Here is a 23,484-nt window from a genome sequence, read left to right as displayed (position 1 = left end):
TCTTATCTACCTTATTGTCTCTTTTACTTTACCATTTCTCGACTTTAACTATTTTTTATCATTTTTATAAAAAGATGGCAGAAAAGTCAATGGGACTGCTAAAGCGGGACGGAGGGAGTATTGTTTTGTGAGTTAATAAATAAAGTTTTTTCGAAAAAGTCTGCTAGTGACCCTCTTTAATTTCTATTCGAACAGATTGAATATCTTTTATAAGGAATCAGAGGAATATGCGACGATTTTTTCCAGGAAAAGAAAATAAAGTAAGAGAGAAGAAAAAGTAGAAATGATGTTTCCATTTTTAAAAACATTTTATTTTAATGGGACAATCCAAAATGAAAAATATTTCATTTTTAGTGGAACAAAGGAAGTATATTTTTATTTAGATTTAAATTGTGATAAAATTTTAATCATGTTATATATAATGTTTTATTTGTGTAATACTTATTAGATATTATCGTGTAATATCATCAACTCTCGACGATGTAGTATCGGGTTCGGGTCGTTATCGTGTTGTGTCAACTTGAATTGTATTGTTTGCAGTAAGTTGAAATCTTGTGATATGACACGAAAACTTTAACACCCACGAAGTTAATGAATTGAATTTGGATCAAGCCTTATTGTGTTCTTATCGGTTTGGTCTAATAAGTAGCCAATGATATCATATTGAGTTTGGATTAGCCCTTATCGGATTGGTTTGATTTCGTGTTTGAATTCGGAATAGGCCTTATTGCATTGGTTCGATATCGGGTTGACTTGATAACGACCCAAACCTGATATCGAACCCACCCATACTATTTATCAATTGTACTACCTCAAATGATATCAATCAAGTTTAGCAAATGATAAAGACAGTTCTAGTACATAATCACTAACAACAATTCACAAGAAGGAATATTCCATGGTTGGTAAATCTCAAACTTACCTCCAAATAATAAAATGATCCCCAACAAGGAAGTAACAATAAAAATAGCAGTATCTCTGTTATTGTTGGCAACTCAAAGTCTCAAATACACAGGGAAACTGGATCTATGATAAAGTACCATTATCAATCAAGGTAAGCATTTACAATCCTACCCCAAATTAAGTAAACTGTCAAATGAATATTACCCTAAAATACAATGCCAAAAACACTTCATTACAGCAGAGAATGGAAGCAAGTGGTTAAACTGTATTGTTAATATTAAGATCCCAACCAATATTTGATGGTACAAACACATGACTATTGCATCATGCAAGCAACCCCACCTCTGTTTCCACTGAACTACACAAATTATTCCTGCAAAACTGTTATCCCACTGTAAATTACAACAAAAAAATTGAACTTAATTATACAACAGCCCCAGATTCTTGCATTCAGCTTATCACAGTGGTTGCTGATGGTGGCTTCAAAGGCCATCAATTCACTCAACTATAAATCAACCAACAAATGTGACCTCTCTGCTATTCATCAAATGCATTTGTACATATTTTCTCCAGCAACAACGGCCAGTCTTCCCCGAGTTTTCTAGGATTCAGCTCCATCGCAACCCTGAAGTCCTGTACCGAAATAGGGCATTCACTTCTTTTTTCTTGATGTCCCGGTTTTAAACCGTTGATATGCTTCATATGTTTGTTAGTTTTTTTCTTCGTTGACTCATGCCCCGATCTTGAACCTACAAGCTCGATGCATGACCGGATCAATCCTTTCATGTATGCGTCTAAACCATGGTTCAGTATGTTGGCAGAATCAACGGACACCTCTTCGAGACCCTGTATCAGAGCAATCTTCCCCATTCGTTCCCTTAATGTTAGACTATCCAACAAAGCACTGTTTTTATACGACCCAATACATCTACTGCTACTCGACAGAGGCAGAGCTCTGTGCGCCCTACCAACATTAACCGGACAAAACGGAACCCCAAGGGGAGCTCGAAGTGGACTTCTGGTAGAAGCCTCTTTCCCATCGTCTCTGACAACCAACTCGGTTTGGTCTTTGCTACATGAAGGAGCTGAAACATCTGAAGATCTCCTAACAATGGACATTTTGGCAACATTTGGAGCAAAGATCTCATTTTCGCTCCCTGAATGCAGTGGCCTCCCTATGTCAGGTGGATTCGAATCCCCGTTCTCCAACACCAAACTAGCCTTCCCATTAGGTCCAAGTGCACTACGACGATCACCAGTCTTCCGGTCACGAATACCAGTCCTGGCCTTCCGAGGCGAGAGAGGTAGCAGCAGCATATCACCACCTCCATTCAATAAACCGGGAGAACCAGAAGCTTGAGCTACATTGGCGTGGGACCCGTTTGGCAGGAAACCATCAGCAGATGCATCCTTGCCGCCAAGTTGTGCTCCATCTCTCGAAACACCACCACCCTTCTGATTGGCTGGCGGTGGCGTCTTTGCACTACAAGCATTTCTCAGTATCGAACGGATGAACTGATTGTGAAGTGGAATATTCTCCCGGCTAATAATTCTAACACAAAGCTTATTGAACTCAACCTTACTCAGTTTCAAACTCAAGAACCTATGAAGGAAATAGAAATATTGCTTTGACCCCTCCGGCCCAAGTTTCTTCACTAACTGAGCTTTCAATTCAGCAAGATTGATCCGCGAATGGTGATGTGGCGGTTGCATCTCCGTAGTCTCACTCTCTATACACTAAAACCCCATATAACTGAAAAGCACACACTTGCACACAACCCTACAGCCCCTTCAATGAGTTAGGGTTTTCTGCTGCTACATCTCCAAAAACCCGAATTCGAAACATCCAATCACTCTGAAAACAACCCTAAAACTGTCAAAGCAGTGGATCATCTCCAAGACTTCAACTTTACACACTACTGCAATTTGAGGGTTGACTGAGATCCCAAACTTCCAATTAAAAATGAGTCTCCCTCCAAAACCCCAAATTCAAGATAATTCTCAAATTCTTCAACACCAACCACAAAATTCACTGCAAACAAACCCTTTATTGAACCAGACTCCAGAATCCAGATACCTCCATGTAACTCTAACTAAACCACCAACAAATTCTACCTGTATTAAACAAATTCAACAATAACCAAAATGCCACTCCCTCAATGAAAGATTCAAGCTTGAATTCTGAACTTTAAGCTCAGATTTTACGCTCAAAATTCAATCTTGAAACCAAAGAAATTTAATCAACTAAGCATAAAAATTCAAACTTCCACAAAAAATTGAGTTCAGACCAGCAAGAAAACAAATGGGCTGACCTTATTGAAGCTCCCCAAATTCAGATTCAACACAAAATATCAATCACTTCCAGCCTTAATTCACTTCAATCTTTTTTCTGTTAAACTACTTACTCTGAAACCCATGAAGCTCCTCCCAACATTGCTTCAATTTCTTGTTTCGCATTCCCCAATTCACTCTCTTCAAATTTATTGCAGAATGATTCGGAATCAGAAAATTGAGAAGACCCCTTTTCTTTGTTTTCCTCTCTGATCGCTCTCTTCTTCGATACTCCCTTTCTCTCTCTTCGCTCTCTTTCGATTTCTGTCTCTATGAAAAGTAAAAATGTTTTTTGTGTAATTTTGTGCAGAGGTACAAACATTGATGCATAGGATACTACAGTTGGGTGTTGTACATTGCGCTGAAAATATTGTATTTCGATTTGGCTGGAGGAATAACAGTTTGGCATTATAAACTTCTTCTTTTAGAAGGTTTAGGTGCCACGCGGATAGAGATGCGTAAATTCTACGCGCCTTATCATTGGTTAGTTTTGAGTGACGTGCTCTTATATTCTTGCGCGCGAGAAGAGACTACTGTAAAATGCGGGTGGGAAATAATAACTCATTTGGGTTGTTATATTTCTACCTATTAACCATGGGTGTAAGCATTATATTTTTCACATAAAATTTGAGAGGGAAGAACTAAGTTCATTGTGTTGTGTTCATCTTACAGGATTTGGTGCCAATTTTAAAAGAAAGCTGAAAAAGAAAAAATCCTCATCTAACGGAATTCATTTCTAAAATTAACCCCTAAATTTTTTAATATATATTTTTTTATCTTATCAAAGTTCTTTGGGAGAGGATCCTTTGTTGCGATTGAAACACAACAAAAGATACTATGATTGAAATACGATATTGTTTGTGAATTGTGAATCTTCGAAACTTTATCAAATAAAAGATGCTAATATGGTTATTTAAATAAACTTTTTATCTCTTCCCAAATACTTTTTTCTCACACGCTTGCTTGCTGATAACTTTCATGTATATATTTTTTTGCTTATGAATGTATTTCTTCGGATTCATTTTTTTTTTTTTAATTTCTAAAGCTTTGTGCGATGTATTGATTTCCTTTATCAATGTAATTTCAATTTTGTTGGTTATTGATTTGCCATAAACTCTCTTCGTCCCGTAGAAATAGGTCATTTGGTATTGACACATTTTTAAATGCATAATTGGTAAAGTAAGAGAGAATGAGAAAAAATAGTTGAAATTGTATAGTAGATAGTGGGACCCATAAATAATATAGTACTCCCTCCGTCCCAGAGAAGTTGACACACTTTCCTTTTTAGTTTGTCCCACAAAAGATGTCACATTTCCCTTTTTGAAAAAAGTTCTCTCTCACATGAATATAAAAATTATATTTTCTCTCTCCATTTAACATACAAAACAAAACCTCCTAAAATCCCGTGCCATTTTCAAAGTATGCCAACTTCTCTGGGACGGAGGGAGTAGTAAAAGAGAAGGAGAAAAAGGTTGCCATAAATGACTATAGACTATTTGCATGGGACGGACGAAAAATGATACTCCCTCCGTCCCTGAAAATTTGTCACTTATTTCCATTTTCGTCTGTCCCTAAAAATTTGTCACCTTTCACTTTTACCATTTTTGGTAGTGGACCCTATATTCCACTAACTCATTCACACTCACATTTTATTATAAAACTAATATATAAAAGTAGGACTCACACCCCACTAACCTTTTCAACCCACTTTCTATTAAATTTCTTAAAATCCATGCCGGGTCAAATAGTGACAAATTATGGGGAACGGAGGGAGTATATAGCATATTTCTATGGGACGGAGGGAGTATTAAAAGGAATGAACTTGTTGATACCTTTTCCAACATTTATTTCCTAGAGAAAAAGTGAGAAGGTTAGAAGAGTTAGAATTTTATGTTGAAATTAAAGTAGTAGAAATGAACCTCACATATTATTATTGATGTTCTATCTGCATAAAATTTTCTCTTTGCATATCATCTTATATCTTTATATTTGAGTGGCTTTCAACATTGTCTTACGATGAATTTGTGCTCAAATTCTGATTTCAAGCCTAGAATCGATATGGAATTTGATAGTTTAGATGATGCTTGGATGTTTTGGTTTCAATATGGAGGGTGGATATGTTCACTGCTCAAAAACCGTCAGTTCTAAACTAGTACCGGCGGTTCACAGTTCAAAAAAAGCATGAACCTGAACATGCCCGGCATGGAATTTGACAGTTCCGGTTCATGGCCCAAAACCGCCAATTCCGACGATGGTTCTAACCGTTGGTTTTCGCCTATTCCAGTTCGAAACCAGCGGTTTATTGTTTTTCTAAAAATATATGCATTGGATTGTTCTCTTTTATAGCTACACATTCTTGGATGTGTTTCTCTTTCTTTCAATGTGAAATAAAAGTCATTATTTATAACTAATGATAAATCTCCATCATTCTTTGTCTATATTAGTACTCTATCTCCTACTTTCATTATTATAATTTAACAACAAATATTATTCATTGAGTATTATTCATTATTTCTTTATCATTATCGGTTCGTTTATGTGTATAAATTTATGTATATGTTAACTAATAAATACTATTATACCCCATCTATCCGCGAATAGGAGTCCCGTTTTTTCATTTTTGTCCGTCCGCAAATAGGAGTTCTGATTCACTTTTACCGTAAATGGTAATAGGGTCTCACATTCCGCTAACTTATTCCACTCACATTTCATTTAAAACTAATATATAAAAGTGAGACTCATATTCCACTAACTTTTTTCCACCCACATTTCTTAACATTTTTTAAAACTCATGCCACTAAGAAATGAGATTCCTAATGACAGACGAATTGAGATTCCTAATGACAGACGAATGGAATAAACATTAAGAGAATAATTATTATACAAATTGTATGAATCTATCAATCAGTAACAGCTAGGGAGGGGCTTAAGCCCTTCCCAAAAAATATTTTTCATTTATCTCAATGGTAAATTTTTTGAATTTTTTTTTAAAAAATAGTGTTTTTGAAGGCTAAATCGAGTGAGATTAATGTAATAAGGGGCTGAAGTCGCTCAATTGAATCTGAGAAATTAAAAGTTGCATACATGAATTGAGAGATAAATGTTTGTTACTGCTGTTTGGGGAAGATAGTATCAATAACTTGTTATAAAGTATTTTTTTTCAATACACAAATCATATTTTACTCAACAATTGTTTATTCATAATAGAAATCAACGAGTTCCATCCTAAAACCAATTGGTTATAGAAGGAGTGGCCCACGAGATTTATTACTAGTTTCATGTTTCTCTTGACACCGATATGGGATAGTTATATGTTAGTATTTTTTAGTTTCAAGCCAACACCCTCAAACCCTTCAAGGTGAACCTTGGAGGGGTTGGACATTTTTTTTTATCGTTTGGATGATTGGTCCAATTTTTTTTTCCGATCGGTTGGGCTATTGGCCCGGATTTTAAGCCCAGATATATTGCTGAGTCAGTCATTTTTTCGGTTTCAACCCACATATACTGTTGGGGTTTGTTAATTTTAGCCCACAATTGGAGACTCGTTCTGATACCATGAGAGAATCCATGGGTTTCATAGTAAAACCAATTGGTTATAGGAGGAGTGGCCCATGATATTTATATACTAGTTTCATGTTTCTATTGACACCAATGTGGAGTATTTTTTAGTTTCAATTGCCAACACTTATCCATCAAGAATATATTCAAATAATAATTTTATTTATATAAATTATACTACACTGTTGAAACAATAATTATCATACAAAAACATACTAGTAGTCTACTACTAATATATAAATATATATAAATTATATTATATCGCTATACAAATCGTATTTTCTTTAATCGTCTGTTTTTATCATTATTATACAAATTATATTAATTGTTATTTTTTTCAAATTCAATTATTTGGACACGGCCACGTGCTGTAAATATACAAATTATGTACAACATGCAACATTCGAATTTAATTAACTATTCCAGTTGATGCTATTATTATCTAGAAATTTGTCTTCAAAAAAATATTATGAAAAGAATAAATATAAAAATAGTGAATAATAAAATGTAAAAAATAAAGAAAAGTCGAAGACATAAGAAAGTTTTATATTCCACATTAGAAAAAGAATGAAAGATCTAAACTTGTAGTTATAAAGGAAAATACCTTAACATACTTTGTCACACATTTAAAGTGAAACATAAAACATTCAAGAATGTCTCTATAAAAGAGAAACAACCAAGAATGGTTCTCATAATTCATAGGTCCAACAAATAAATATGGGCTATTATGAAATTCTTGCATTTATTTATTTATGAAAATTGATTTTTAAATATAAAATTTAATTTTTATAAATAATAAATAACTTTTTTATTATATTTGAAACGTCGCAGGTTCTGATTTTGCATTTCATTGAACCTGAACCGGCCCGTGGTAACCGCGAACTGGTGGTAGATTCTGAGCCGTCTCGCTGGTTCCTGTTCCGGTTCTGAACCGGTGGTTAACCGACGGTTCAGTTCAGTTTGGGCATGTCTAATGGAGGGAAAGTTGAGTTGGAAAACATTATTTTAACAAAAAACTAGTCAGATTACATTATACAAATATGTTTGATGTAAGGAAGATGTGCGTAAAGAAGACAAAATGGATTCTTTGATGCTCAATCCTCGACTTGAGACTCAAAAAAATTGCAAAGCAAGATTGAGGGTAACCTATGTGAATGGTATATATATAGTAAATGAGTTTAACAAAGAGCATAATCATCCCCCCGTCTTCCTGAGACAGTACATATGTTATCTTCTCAACGTCGCATTATAGAAGTTCAAGCACATGAGATTGATTTAGCAGACGATGTTAGCTCAATCAGAAATCATCTTTTCATTTGATGACTAGACAAGCCGGGGAAGAGATGAGATTGGTCACACTATCTTAGACACTACGAATTATCTTCGATTTAACAGACAAAGAATCATGGTATATGACGAAGTTGGTTGTCTAACGACATACTTTCAAGACCAGTTGTCTAAAAATCTATCATTTTATTATGCAAACCAAATGGATATGGATGAGCAAATAACTAATGTTTTTTTGGGAAGATGCAAGAATGTTGATTGATTATGAATATTTTGGTGATGTTGTGTCATTGGATACCACATATTGTACAAATCGTGATAATAGACCACTCATTGTATTCTCGGGTTTCAATCATCATAGAAGAGATGTGATTTTTGGTCACTGTTGTATGATGAAACAACGTCATATAAGTGGTTGTTTGAAACTTTTTTGGAGGCACACAAACACAAAAGGCCTTTCACTATCTTCACCGACCAGGATCAAGCTACGGCGAAAGCTTTGCACGAGGTAATGCCAGAAACATTTCACAAGATATGCACTTTGTATTTAATGCAAAATGGAATAAAAAATTCAGGAAACCTTATGAAGGAAGGATCGTGTTTCTTGACATATTTTAAGAAATGTATGTATGGATTTGAGGAAGCTTGGAGCCACTTATTGACACAATTTAATCCTCAAGACAACACATAGTTGAAGCACATATATAGCGTGAAGGCAAAATGGATATGATATATAAAATAGGGGTGGCAAATCGTGCGTGTTGTGTCGTTATCGTATCGACACGATAACGACACGACACGATAACAACAAACACGAACATGACCCGTTAAGAAAATCTAAAGACGAACACGACCCGCTATCCTCAGACACGAACACGACACAAACCCATTAACGACACGAACCACTTCGGGTCAAAAAGACACGATAACAACACGTATATGGCACGACACAATAACGACACTATATTAATATTATTTCTTAACGTGTAACACGAACGCGACACTATACTAGTACTAAGTGCTCCATTAGACTAAACCTAATTTAAATGTTAAAATAAATACAACAATAATAATATATTAATATTATTTTTTAACGTGTAACACGAACACGACATGAAATTTTCGTGTCGTTATAGTGTCGACACAATAAGGACACGAACCCAATAAGCTTTAACACATACCCATTAATTTCGTGCAGATTCGTGTCGTGTTATCGTGTCATGCCAAAAATTGTCAGTCCTAATATAAAAGCCTTCACGTTGGATATGAGAATCACACAACATAGTGAGAGTGTTAATTCTAGTATAAATAATTGTACGATGCCAAAATTAAACATTTCTCAAATTTTCAAGAATTTTGCGCGGGTTGTGTAGGAAAAACGGCATAGTGAACTAAAGTGTGATTTGAGGCATGCCGAAAGTTACCCAGATTGAGGTTAGAGAGCTCTCCTATGTTACAACAACTTTCTAAGATTTATACTCCATTAGTTTTTTATCTATTTCAGAATGAGTTTGTCTTGTTTGTGGCGGCATACGTAAAGCATAAAGATGAAACATGGTTATTATTTGAATATGTTATAGGACTAATTGATCATGATGGAGGATGGAGGATGAAGGGTGACCTATAATCCCAACACAAAGATGATTCGTGTAGTTGTCGAAGGTTTGAGATGATTAGATTAATATGTTTTCATTCTGTGAAAGTGTTTGATGTGTTAGACATGAAGTTGATTCCAAAGAATTACCATATTCTAAGAGGTGGACAATAGTAGCTAGAACTGGTGTAGTACATGACTATATAGACAATGAAGTTGAAGAAGATTCTAAATTACAAAGTACTGAGCGGTATCGGAGACTATGTCAAATGCTAATAAGGTTGGCTAATAAAGCTTCAGTTCATCAATCCACTTTCTCCTGGTGAAAGAAACAAAGTATGATCTATACAAAAAGGTAATGGAAATGCGTTCAACAGAAGAAACCAAGATAATATTAACAATGTGAGTATCTCTTCAATGGTCTCATCTATGATAGCATCAAAAGGATTAAAAAAAGAATAATTGTGCAAAATGTTCAAAACGATTGAAGAGTTGGGTAAAACTTCAGCCAAAACGAAGAAAACAAACCATAAAGTACAGATATGTACACAAATTATACATTTATATATTTGGAAACTAAGTTAGTTAAATATACATTTTAATATAAATGTAGGATGCTGGAGCACGAGGTACGTTGCGTGTTTCTTGTCCGACAATTCCAGCACCTCATGCGTGCCCCGAGAGGATTACAAATCATTTGAATTTACTGAATTATTGTTGGTATAACTATTTGTAGTACAAAGTTTTTGGTGCAATTAGTTGCGATTTATCTTTACGTGTTTTTTGTTTTGTGTAGGTACCACTAGATCAAACTCTATATTATGTCAATAGAACATATTTCAATGGAACAGTGGGCTCAACTCCGAGATGGTTCTAATTTTTTTTCTCTATATTAATTGTTTTGCCCCTCTTTGAAATGTATATTTTCATCTTAGCATGAACCACTTTTGTTGATTCAACACTAAACACTTCTAGTTCAAGATTTAATAACTTTTGTGTATTTGGTTTACATGTCTTGCAACACTATACAGAGCCATGGAGGCACATCTAGTGTTAATTATCAGTATCGAGGTCTATCTATGTTGCGAACTTGTTTTTCTTATTACTTGATCCGGTCAAGTCCCCTACTAGAGAACCCATGAGAATTCAACAGATTTCCCCTACTTTAACCTTCTTAGTAAGAAGCCTTGGACTTGTTTTGTAACATCCTTGACCTAATATAAATATGATTTTACTATGATAATTAATATATTTAGAGAAAGTAATTAAAAAAAGTTATTTTCTTATATAATAAAGAATATAGTGATTCAAATACATATAGTGAAATGCCAATATAAATATTTATATTTGTGTTTTTGTATTAATAATATTGTGTATGTGTAAAATAGTAAACTAGTGATTAAAGAAGTTAATTTTTATAAGTGATACATATGTACACGTGCATGCGAATATATAAGATAAATTTTACACATACACAATATTATTAATACAAAAACACAAATATAAATATTTATATTGGCATTTCACTTTATGTATTTGAATATAACTATCTTCTTTATTATATAAGAAAATAACTTTTTTTTAATTACTTTTCTCTATATATGTTAATTATCATAATCTAATGATATTCATATTAGGTCAGGGATGTTACAATTCTTCCTTCCTTTAAGAATTTTGTCCGCAAAATTCTTTATTCAATATCTCATGTATCACCATGTAAACACATAAAAATAATTTTACTATTCAAGTTCTCGAACACTATTGTTTAGTATAATTATCAAAAGAACACCTAACTAATTAAAAGCTCAGGTTAATATCTCAACACAAATAGTACACTAGACTTTTTGTCAATACATTTAGAATTTCAGACATCATTTACAAATCGAAACACTTTACACCATGCCTAAGTGAAATTATATAAATGTTTATATTTGTGTTTTTGTATTAATAATATTGTGTATGTGTAAGATAGTAAACTAGTGATTAAAGAAGTTAATTTTTATAAGTGATACATATGCACATGTGCATGTGAATATATAAGATAAAGTAGTACATGTATGTATATAGTGTAAGTTAGATTCTTGGATATATACGTGTAGTTGTAGGATGCCACTATTTTATTTATGTATTTAAGTAAATGCATATCTTATAGGAAATGAATATAGTTTATCCAATTTAATATAATTAGAAGTTAGACTACATGTGAAAATTCTAGCTATAGTGAGACACCCTAATGTCCTATAAAGTTAGCCTAGTTGTTGATTCAACAAAGCTACTTAATTTGCAATATATATATATAGAGGGATGTATTCATATCAAAACGCTAAGTATGAGTAAAACTTAAAACACTTGCAGTCCATTGGATCGTGTGATCTAACGGTCAGATTAATGCCACGTGTCATCTAATAATGTAGATTTTTAGCCTAATAATGTACATATGATAATAATGTAACATTTTAGTCTAATAATGTACATTTCCATTCTAATAATGTACCTCGGCGAATAATGTACATTTTTAGTATAATAATGTAGCTTATCACAGCCATCCAATCTAAGGATCCAAGGGTTGTGATTTGTGCTGTGTTTTACACTGAGATGCTGTTATGACCCTAACATACCCCTATATATATATATATATATATAGAGAGAGAGAGAGAGAGAGGGATGTATTCAAATCCTTTTCATATCTTTTGTCTTTTTTCCTTCTTAATCCTAGCCCCACGATTTTGTCATCTGAGGGTTAGATTAATGCCACGTGTCATTTAATAATGCACATTTTCATTCTAATAATGCACAGCGGCTAATAATGCAACATTATAGACTAATAATGCACATTTTCATTCTAATAATGCACAACGGCTAATAATGCAATATTATAGACTAATAATGCATTGATCACAACCATCCAATTCAAGGATCCAAGGGCTGAGATTAAGAAGGAAATAGGACACTTAGGGTGCAAAGGAGCCTAACGCACCCCTATATATATATATATATATACCACCGTTCATTGTCAAAGGGGAAGGCACGTTCAATCCATACGGAAATGAAACTGTTATGATAATATTTCTGATTATATGTGTTGGTTAAAGGATATGTTTGATATTTGTGTAATGGAGAATTAAGGGGAGTATCTGCTTATTATCAATATATATGTCAAAGAGGGTTGGGGTGTAACATGTTTATTTATATTTCAATAAATAAACCCTTATATTATATTATTTATTCTCATAATTAGGTATATAAGTGGACGTGGTATTTATTGTATACATGGACAAGCTGATTGTATAAAGGCATGCATGCTTGAAGCATCTTTTATTATACAAACCCTAGCACGATTCACTAATTTAACCTTCTTAGTAAAACGTGCATGTGGGCGTTATCTCTTATACGTGCATGAGCTGACTGTATAAGGCCATGTACGCTCAAAGCATCTTTTAGTATACAAACCCTAGTAGATTGAGTGTCTCCGAACCACTTAGGTCTATGACGAATATTCTTCCACGTCGTGATATGCTTGAATGGTTTGTGCGTCATCGTTTGCTAGGCCAACATGCCCCCCCGTCATGATGTCGGCTTCACTTGTGCCGCTACCGGCCGTCCTCATTTCCTCGAGATAAAATCCCTGAAACTTTTGGATTTCTTCGCTTGTCATTCCAAACGCATTATGGAACATACTTACGTTGCGTTCTCTAGTTCCTTCCGGTCGTTTGGTGTTGTAGGTGGTGACGATGCACTTCCAAAAGCTCCTCCCGTTTTGATTAGTGTCGGTGATGAAATCTCCCGACACCTAAACATATGCCAAGAATAATTTGTTCATCTTCGTCGGGGTGTACGAAGTGCGAACGTTGAACTCCCCGTGATGCATGTCGGGGGTATTATCCTCCAAAAGTAGGGCAACGGTTGCCTCGGGCTGCATTTAGGCGTCCACACAAATTGCCCCTCGACGGCATTTTGCATTTCTACCTGGTAAGATTGATAGCCACCTGGAATGCTCAAGCCTTGGGTAGGAGGATCTTCTGGTGACGGGGTAGATGTCGGACTACCGAACCATTGATTCCAACCGTCGATGGTGTCTGAAGATTGTTGATCGGACATGTTAACAAACTATTGATTGAAAAGAGTGTAGGAAAATTTAAGAGAGAAGAGTTGTTTGGTATGATTTTTTGGAATGGAATGGGAGGTGTTTATAGATGAGTAATTGTGAATTTTATGGTAAAAAAATGATAAAATAAATTATGAGTATGGAAAAACGGATATAATTTTTTGGGAAGTGGGATACTTCCTCCGTCCACGGAAAATAGGACACATTGTGAATGACAAGGGTTTTAATGTGGAATTGGTAAAAGAGAGAAGGGAAAAATGTAAGAGAGAAGGGAAAAACGTAAGAGAGAAGTAGTGTCAATGGAGTGTGGGGTCCATATTATTAGTAAGAGAGAAGGGAAAAAGTAAAAGAGAAGTAGTGTTAGTGGAATGTGGGGTCCTTATTCTTAGTAAGAGATAAGGGAAAAAAGTAAGAGAGAAGTTGTTCAAAACTTTCCTTTTTTAATCGTGCTCTATTTTTCATGGACAACCAAAAATGACAAATGTGCTCTATGTTCCGTGGACGGAGGGAGTATCCAAAAGCACTTCCCGTTTTGATTAGTGTTGGTGATGAGATCTCCCGACACCTAAACATAGGCCTATGATACGCTCAGATTTTGCACTGTTTTAAGGCCATTATATGGTCCGTTTTTTATGTCAAAGTCACTCTACACCTCCATTATTTGCATATTTTTTCTATTTTGGTATTTTGACGTGTTTTGTGAGAAATGTGCATAAATGAGTCGAAAAAGGGAGCCAAAACGCCAAGTTTGGGAATCTGGAGTCAGACGGCGACCGGCGATCGCCGCAGATGTGTGCGGCGACCGCCGGTGCACTGGCGGGCAGATCAATGCAGCGGCCCGCCTCAGAAAAATGTGCTTGGAAGAGAAGTCTCGTCCGGCGACCGCCGGAAGATGTGCGGCGGTCCGCCGCCGAGGGAACAGACTCAACGCGGCGACCGCTGGCCAAGGTGCGGCAGCTCGCCGGAGAAAGGCGGCGAATCCGAGAAGCCCTAGATTTGCGCCCAGTTTTATTATATTTTGGAGATTTTTTTCCTTCTACAACAAGGCATGGCTTTTCACTATAAATAAGGCCTCAAGCTTCATCAAAAAGAGAGAACTTCTAATTGCAAAATACTTCATAGAGATCAAGGCCTAGAGTACTTCATTGGTGCAAGGAGTTGGAGAAGGATTTCAAGAACATCAAGGACGACAAGGATTCAACCCACGGGTTTTATTTGCTTTAGTTTTATGTTCAAATTGTCTTCCCTTCAATCTACGTTTTTAGCTTATTCAATTATGTGTAACTAAACTCATAGAATTCTAGGGATGTGTTAGTAACGACTTTGGTTATATAAATTCCTTTTTCTATTTAATATCCGTTTTTTTTTTACTTTGTTTCTTCCCTAAGTAGTTTTGATGCTGCATGCTTGAGTGACACAATCATGTATGATTTAATATAACTTGCTTCATAACTGTGACAGAGTTCTAGCGAGTTAGATTCACTTAGTAGACACTACAGTTAGCTTCCCTTAAAACGGCACTGTTAATTGAGAGTGAGGACTTTTCAAGGGTCTTAGGAGCTTTTTGGAGTTACGTGTTAGGATTGACAACCCTAATCTTGTAATCAACGTTTGTTTCACATGAGCATAAGCTAGGTGACTCGTCCTTTCAAAGTATAAACTGTGCTAGGTTATTGTAGTTGGAATTTTGTATAACCATAACTGTGAACACACATCCCTGGGATTCTTTATCTCTGTTGTCTTCCTCTTGATTTATCTGCTTTTAGTTGATCTATGCTCTTATTGTTTTTTTTAGTTTTTCAAAAGTTTTCAAAACCCAATTGTTTTTTCAGATAGTATTTGAGTCTTAGTAGAGGGTAGACACTTTGTGTTCGTCTTCCCCGTGTTCGATATCCGGTACTAACCTTTAGCTATACTATATATACTCTGTATACTTGCAGGTTTATTTAGTGCTAATAAAAAGTGCATCAAGTTTTTGGCGCCGTTGCCGGGGAAGACAATTCACTTTGGAGTGATATCTTCAAACGGATAATTTTGCTACTTTGGACTTTAATTTCTTTCAGTTTTTAATTTTAGTTTTTAATTCGTTTTTGTTTTTGGTTCTTGCAGGTTTTGTATGCGAACGCGCTCTTGGAAGGACAACCTAGAACCACTCGATTTAGAACTTGAGAGAACTCGTAGGAAAATAAGAAGTGAAAAAGGATCAGGAACAATGGGTGACCGAACGGACATCGAGAAACTGCAGGAAATGGTGAAGCTACTGATGGATGAGAGAGATGCGGAAAGGGCGGCCCGAGAGGCTCTGGAAAAGAAGAATCAGGAGATACAACCCGTGATGAACATGTTCAATCATGGGAATATGATTACCTTTCCCGAAGGACCTCGTATTGACGCTAATAATTTCGAGTTACGCATGCCCCTTATTCAAAGGGTCGAGCAAACTCCTTTTGCAGGTAGGGCTACAGAGGATGCTAACCGCCATCTCTCCAAATTTGTGGAGATCGCAAACACTCTCAAACTGAACGGTGTCGACGACGATGCCATAAGGGTAAGACTCTTCCCCTTTTCATTAACTGATTCTGCTAAAGAGTGGTTTGAATGTATGCCCAGAGAAAAGGTCTCCACATGGAAAGACATTGTAGCTGCCTTCCTCGATAAGTATTATCCGCCGGGAATAATTTTGAAGCTCAAAAGCGAGATCTTCCAATTCATCCAAGGCCAGGACGAACCCCTCTATGAGGCGTTTGCTCGTTTCAAAGCCCTTCTCCGAAAGTGCCCTAACCATGGTTTCACCGTGGACCACCAGGTAGGGATTCTCTATAATGGGTTTAACGAGAAAATTTGTGCTATGCTTGATTCAGGTGCAAATGGAGGGTTCTTAAGGAAGTCAGGTGAGGAAGCCATGGCAGTGATAGAGGAATTCGCCACCAACAGCAGGGGGTGGTCGAAAGAAAGGCATAGCCTAAAAAGGATAGCTGCAGTTGAAGAAGCCGAGGAAAGCTCCTTTGCAAAGGAATTGGCCGAGCTTCGAGTTAGGGTGGACCAAATGGATTCATCAAGGAAGGAGGACCCGATTCCACCAACCTCCATTATTGCAGTCTCTAAGCCTGAAACTCCTACCCCGACAGTGGAAGAAATCAACTACATGCAAGGAGGCGGCCCCAATAGAAATTACAACAACAACTATCGCCCTAACCAGGGGGGCGGTAATTTCAATAATTATAATGGAAACCGACCTCACCCTAATCTCTATTATTCTAACAATAATTACTTGCAACCCCCCGCAGGATTTAATGTTAGCAAGGGAGGAGTAGTTGAGACACTCAAGAAGGAGGAAAAGTATGAACAAGGGATCACAAGGATCTTGGAGGTAATCGCGCAAGACAGGAAGGTTAATGACACCAAGATCGGAGTGGTTGAAGCTAGGATAAACAACCTCGAGCAGGGAATGAACACGATCTCAACAGCCATAGCCAACATCAACACACAAATGGAGCAAATTCAAAAGAAAGTGGATGAGGATAGGGCAAAGGCAGCCGCACTAGTGGACGACGTCAACAAAAAGTGGGTGGCAAAGAAGAAAACTGGGGACTGCCAAGACGCCGGCGGACCGCTGGACTCTACGTGGCGGGCCGCCACCGAGAAGGCAGAAGCGCCCGCCCAGCAGGGACTCGTGCGGCACAATGGGATTGTGCTACCTTTCCAGCCAAAGAGGAAGTTTAAGCTCGAAGAGCAGTTCAAACATTTTTTGAACATGTTTTGTAAAGTTCATACTAACATTCCTCTAGTTGAATCGCTGTAGGAAATACGTAAATATGCGAAGCTACTAACGGAGGCAGTGATGAGAAAGAGAAAGCCGACAAAATCCGACCTTAAGCTACCACATCATTATAGCGAGATCATCCAAAAGGAGAAGGCAGTGAAGCAGAGAGATCCGGGCCAATTCATTATCCGATGCCGGATTGGAGAGGGAAAGGTTGACAAGGCCCTATGCGATCTAGGATCTTCCATCAATCTCATGCCACTGAAGTACTACGAAAAGCTCAACATTGGGCCACTCAAAACTTCAGACGTAACACTCAGGTTGGCCGATAACTCGACCATAAAAACTTTTGGTATGATTGAGGATGTCTTAGTGAAAATAGATGATTTCATTTTTCCCGCCGATTTTATTGTGCTTGACATGAAAGTAGACAAGAATGTCCCTCTAATCTTAGGGATAGATTTTCTCGCTACTTGCAAAGCTTTGATTGATGTAGGTCGTGGAGAGATCACAATTAGCGATAACCATAGCCAATCCACCTATAAGATCGAAAGCGAGATGCTCAAGTTTGAGGAAGCAAAGTAGGCAAAGATGGAGCGGCAGTGTAGGGCAATCATGGTCACGGATTTGACCAAACCTCAAGACCCCTTTGAAGTGGAGGATCCTACTACCTCCACTATCTACATTGTCAACGAGGTAAGACGTTCTCCCAAAAAGGACGATACTAACCCCTCCACCTCTATCCCGCAGAAAAAGAAGCAAAAGAGGAAGAAGGCAACCAAGGAGGACCCCGAGATTTATGTTATCAAAACAAATAATGGGAAATACAAGTGGTGGAAGAAGCTAGAGACCAAGTTGCTCCCTATGCCCATTTTCAACACTAGGGTCGCTGATTCGCCCAATTAGTGAGCCACTTCAAGTCGAGCTAACGACTAAAAACAAAAGCGCATGTTGGGAGGCAACCCAATTTTTCGTTGATTTAGTTATTTCGTTTTATTTTTTTTCATTTTCGTAAAAAAAAATAAAAATTAATTCAACGCGTGGAGGTCGCCCGCATTTAACACGGCGGTCGCCACACGTATTTTCACATGTGCAGGATAGGACAGGCTTAGGGCGGTCCGAATGAACCGCTGAATGGGCCGCGGCGGCCCGCCAGAAATCGCTGTTTTAGAACACCCGTGCGGCGGCCCGCCGCGCGCAGTCCAGAATACGGGAATGCAGTTTAAAAGGTAAGTTTTCCTTTCTTTTTCTCATTCCTTCTCAAATCCCTTCCTTGCACACAATCCCCACCTTTATAAATCACCAATTTCACACACCCACACCATAATTCTCTCAATTCTCTTCAAGTTTAGAGTTCTTCATTTAATTCTCAATCAACACAAGGTATGCATCCTAACTAAATTTCTAAGTTTTGTTGTACTTCTTCCATGGATTTAAGCATGTTTTGGATGAATTATTCGGTGAAAACTCTTATTTTATGATGGGGGATGATTGTGTATGCATATTTATGGATTTCCATGGTGATACTGTGTTTTTGTGATAAGTTTTGAAGCTTTGTGAATAGTGATTCCTTATTGTTTCTACTTGTTTTTATGTTGCAATCATGTTCCTCAGGCCCGGTGGGTTCTTCTTGCTGTCCTCCATGTCCGCTTGTTCCAGCTCCAGTGCTTGCCTTTCCTCTTGCCAATTCCTTTAGGATGCTCTCCATTAGGGTTGTCAGCTTCGCCATCTCTGCCCGTGATTGTCTATTCTCCTCAGCCAGCTCAGTTCTGCCCTCTCCAGATTTTCTTGCCTCAGCCTTTGCGCTTGGTCGATCTGCCCAGGTTGCCCCTCCTGGCCTTGTTGTGCCCTTCCCCCAGGGACTTCTCCCATTGGGTAGAACTGGGGTACTCCTTCTCTGTAGTATACCAAGTTGGTGCGGACGAAGAAGGGTATATCAAACAGGCCAGGAGTGTCGACCATGTACATCGGAGATAGGTCTTCTGCCTCTGTTATGATGATGTTGTTGCGCACGAAGGCTCCTAGTATGTGGCAGAGGGACAAGTTTCTAGCTGGGTAGGTGGCTATCAGGTGGCATTGGTAGGCTGTCCAAAATCCCAAGTGCAGTCTTCTTCCACGCTTAGCGCACCATACCAAGTACAATTCGGTCATGGACGTTCTTGCAGCTGAGTTACTCTGTCCCAGTAGGTTATAGCCGAAGTAGAGTTGCAGTGGAATTGTTGAAGTGGGTGGATCTGGATTTAGTGGAGGCAAACTGGCCAGCATCGGGGTAGGTTAGCTCCTCCCAGGCTTCCTGGGGCTCAAATTCTATGTGTCTCCTCGGTACCCCCCTCTCACGGCTTCTCCAGTCTGGTCCTATAGCCTCCTCCAGGCTACACATACCTAGTCGCACAGTCCACTCTATCAGACTCATGGACAGTTCTCCACCGAATATCCTAAAGGAAATTGACACCTCGTCTAGGTCCGTAGTGACTTGGAACCTAAACATGGTGAAGAACTCCTTTGCTAATCTCACAGATATCTCTGGGTCCCTAATCTCTAACAACCATTCAAAACCCAATGCTTCTATATTGGCCAGGAAGGAATCACGAACAGATAACTCATCCAAAGAGGGTATGTGGAGTACCTTTCCGCATTTGACCTGCTTGCTACTGTCTTCCTTGTCGTCAAATGCGTCTTGAAGCTTTTTGGTGTCGTAGTGCTTCATGTCCTCCATAAGCTCGTCAGTGAGCTCTACCCTCCATCGTCGGTACACGATCCTCTCTACTGGAGGGTGGACTAGTTCCTGGTGGTTGTCGGGGAGCTGCTGCTCATGGTATTCTTCCCCTTCTAGAGAGATATCACTCTCCGAGTCAGACTCCTCGCTGGAAGTGTAGTCGCTGTCGCTTTGATCTCCCTCTTTCTTCACGGCTTGTTTCTTCTTAACAGGGGCTTTCCCCTTTCTCTTCCTTTCTTGGATGTACCTGGTTTCTTTGATTTCCATTGCCTCTGCTTTTTCGTCGGCTTGTGTTCAAACGTCCTCCTGGGTGGTAGTCTTGGTCACCACGCGGGTACTAGTATCACTTCTTGCTGCCTCCTTCCGACCTACTAACTCTGATGCGAGGTCCAGACCCTCAACCACCTTGTCAGTATTCTCCTTCTGGTCAGTCGGCGTTGATGATATTGTCCCTGTTGCCATTTGGGTGTCCTCCTGGCTAGCTTTCGAGGGCTCCTCCCCAGGTTTTGTAGGAGTAGTCTTCTCATCTTCGCTCGAAACTTCCACTGCATCTGCTGCTGTGTTTGCTCCTGCCGTGTTGGACTTCCACTTTCCTAAGCATCTTTGTGACACTCTTTGGGGTTTTTGCTTCTCTGCCTTGGGGTCGTTTTTCAACACTAGCCTCCTTTTTACTGGCTTTGTTTTAGTTACCATTGAGGCTTCCTCGTGATGTGTTTCTGGCTGTTGCCTCTCCTCCTCAAGTTGTTCAGCTTTTTCTGGTTGTTCTTCTGTCCTCTCCTCCACTGATTGGTGGACTACGCCTTCCGACTCTTTTGCTTCCGTGGTTGTTTCCCCCTTCCCTACTGCCTGGGATGCGAGGTCCAGTACCTTAGCCACCCCTTCAGGGTTTACCACGATCCTATCTCCCTTGCCCAAAACCGCTTGGAATTCATCATCCGTCATTAACCCTTGCTTTCTGGCCATTTCGTTCAGATCTATCTCCTCCCTCTCTGCTTCATCGATTTTGGCCTCAGTGGCCATTATCTCCTCTGCTTCACCTTTCTCGCTCTCGCTTGCTCTCCCTCCACTCTCCTTTTCCTCTATTTCTCCCCAGTTGGGATCTTGATAGGCGGAAAGAGGGCTGACGTCGAGCGGTTCTGTTTGTTGGTGTATGGGAGAAGGGTTAGAGGGTTCTGATTGTGCAGTTACTGTTGCGGTGGTCTTTCCGGATGTCTGATTTGAGGTTTTTGGGGTGTTGGTGGGTGGATTTACTGTGGTTGCAGTTGGGGTAGGGTTTGATGTCGCCGGCATTCCTCCGGCCAGGCTAAATCCGGCCAGGGTCGCTGTCCAATCTTTGTTGGGGTCTTGTTGCCTTAGATACGCTGCCAGTGCGTCTAAAGGAACCATCGCCGGAATTTGTGTCGTCGGCGGTGGCTGTGATCGTTGTGGGCTTGGCGGCTGCGACTCGGCTGTTGCTTGGACTTCTGGCGGGTCTTCGCCGGTGGTAGATGCTGGGTTGTTGGTTGCCTTTCCCTTTGCCATGGCTGTACCGGTGGTGGTTCTCGGTGGTTTTCGTAGTGGGTGGTAGTTTTCGGAGTGGGATGGCGGTTGTGGGTGAGAGAATGCAGGTAAGGGTTTGTAAAGTGAAGGGGAGTAGGCGGTTGGGTATTTTATAGAGGGGTGGGTAGTTGAGGGTTTTGACCGGTGGTAGGCGGTTGCCAGGCTGCGACGCTTCGTGTGGAAAGCGGTTGGGAGTTCTCGCAGCTGATTGGACGTTGCCTGTCACGTCCCTGCTCCACGCGCCATCCCAATCTCTGCACTCGCCTGCAAAGCTGCAACACCCCAAAGTGGTATCCTCGTGGTCAGTACGAACTCCAAATTAATATTTAAGATCCGAAAAATCTTTTTGTTGTTTTTCCTTCTTAACTTAAATCAAATTACTAAATATTTACACTATTTACATCATTACTAAGGGTATTTGAAGTTTTACCCGGTCAGTAAGTACAAATCATATGACGTTGACCAGGTGGAACTCCAAACCCCTTTTCTACTGGTCATTTAGACGCTATTAAAGTGTAGTGGAATTTCTTCCACTACACACATCTCTTCATTTTCCCTATATATTTTTAATCTATGTCCATTAACGACAAAAGGTTCGGAGTTAGGGATACTCCCTGAAATCTCGACCGCTCCATTAGCACGTAGTGCAGTGATAATGTAAGGTCCTGCCCATTTGGACTTGAGCTTCCCAGGCATTAGCTTCAATCTTGACTGGAAGAGTAGTACTTTCTGACCAACTTGGAGATCCTTGGTTCTCAGATTTTTGTCGTGCCACATCTTTGTTTTCTCCTTGTACCACATGGCTGAGTCGAACGACTCCAATCTGAGCTCTTCCAGCTCTTGTAGTTATAGCTTCCTTTCCTCTTCACAGGCCTTAGCATCCACGTTAACCTGCTGAACTGCCCAGTATGCCCGGTGTTCAATTCCCACTGGCAAGTGACACATCTTCCCAAAGACGATGCGATAGGGGGACATCCCGATAGGAGTTTTGTAGGCTGTGCGATATGCCCACAGAGCATCTTCCAACCTTGTGCTCCAATCTTTTCTGGAGGGGTTGACTGTCTTCTCTAAAATGCTCTTTATTTCCCTGTTTGAGATCTCTGCTTGCCCGTTGGCTTGAGGGTGGTAAGGACTGGATAGGCGGTGATGAACTCCGTACTTCTTCATCAATGCTTCGACCGTTCGGTTGCAGAAGTGAGTCCCTTGATCGGAGATGATTGCTCTTGGTATCCCAAATCGGCTGAATATATGACTCTTGAGGAACTTGGTGACTTCTTTAGATTCACAAGTGCTTGTGGCCTTGGCTTCTATCCACTTCGATACATAGTCAACTGCCACCAGGATGTAGGAGTTCCCATAAGATGAGGGAAAAGGACCCATGAAGTCCATACCCCAGATGTCGAACACCTCACAAACAATTACTGGAACTTGCGGCATTTCATCCCTCGTGGAGATCCCACCGGTCAGTTGGCAATGGTCACAGCCCTTGCAGAACGCGTATGCATCTCTATTCAGGGTTGGCCAGTAGAATCCGCTATCTAGCACCTTTCTGGCAGTCTTCCTTGGCCCGAAATGTCCTCCACATGCCAAGGAATGGCAGTGTGTTAGTACATCCCGTTGCTCCCAATCAGGAACACATCTCCTAATGACCTGGTCTGTTCCTGCCTTCCACAAGTATGGGTCGTCCC

General features: G+C 39.1%; 4 protein-coding genes across 5 annotated transcripts; 2 read left to right on the top strand and 2 right to left on the bottom strand.

The window, feature by feature from the left end:
- Nucleotides 1-1,116: 1,116 nt before the first annotated feature.
- LOC125195741 lies at nt 1,117-3,490 on the bottom strand. 2 transcript variants are annotated; one of them, XM_048093931.1, is made up of 2 exons: nt 3,216-3,490; nt 1,117-3,018 (listed from the first exon to the last, which is right to left on the bottom strand). In XM_048093931.1, the coding sequence occupies exon 2, from the start codon at nt 2,614-2,616 to the stop codon at nt 1,441-1,443; it is 1,176 nt and encodes a 391-aa protein (XP_047949888.1). In that variant the 5' UTR covers nt 2,617-3,018; nt 3,216-3,490; the 3' UTR covers nt 1,117-1,440. The 2 variants fall into 2 exon arrangements, with proteins under 2 accessions (XP_047949888.1, XP_047949889.1); XM_048093932.1 differs by having other exon boundaries at nt 3,309-3,490.
- A 12,500-nt stretch (nt 3,491-15,990) lies between these two features.
- LOC125194986 lies at nt 15,991-17,580 on the top strand. Its single transcript, XM_048093197.1, has one exon. It carries the CDS (start codon nt 15,991-15,993, stop codon nt 17,578-17,580), a length of 1,590 nt encoding a protein of 529 aa, XP_047949154.1.
- Nucleotides 17,581-17,619: 39 nt separating this feature from the next.
- Nucleotides 17,620-18,126, top strand: LOC125194985. Its single transcript, XM_048093196.1, has one exon. It carries the CDS (start codon nt 17,620-17,622, stop codon nt 18,124-18,126), a length of 507 nt encoding a protein of 168 aa, XP_047949153.1.
- A 2,425-nt stretch (nt 18,127-20,551) lies between these two features.
- LOC125194984 (endochitinase A-like) lies at nt 20,552-21,778 on the bottom strand. The gene has a single exon (XM_048093195.1). It carries the CDS (start codon nt 21,776-21,778, stop codon nt 20,552-20,554), a length of 1,227 nt encoding a protein of 408 aa, XP_047949152.1.
- Nucleotides 21,779-23,484: the final 1,706 nt, after the last annotated feature.

This window comes from Salvia hispanica, chromosome 6 (genome assembly GCF_023119035.1).
Source record: "Salvia hispanica cultivar TCC Black 2014 chromosome 6, UniMelb_Shisp_WGS_1.0, whole genome shotgun sequence".
Taxonomy (NCBI): domain Eukaryota; kingdom Viridiplantae; phylum Streptophyta; class Magnoliopsida; order Lamiales; family Lamiaceae; genus Salvia; species Salvia hispanica.
This window is presented reverse-complemented; position numbering and strand designations above follow the sequence as displayed.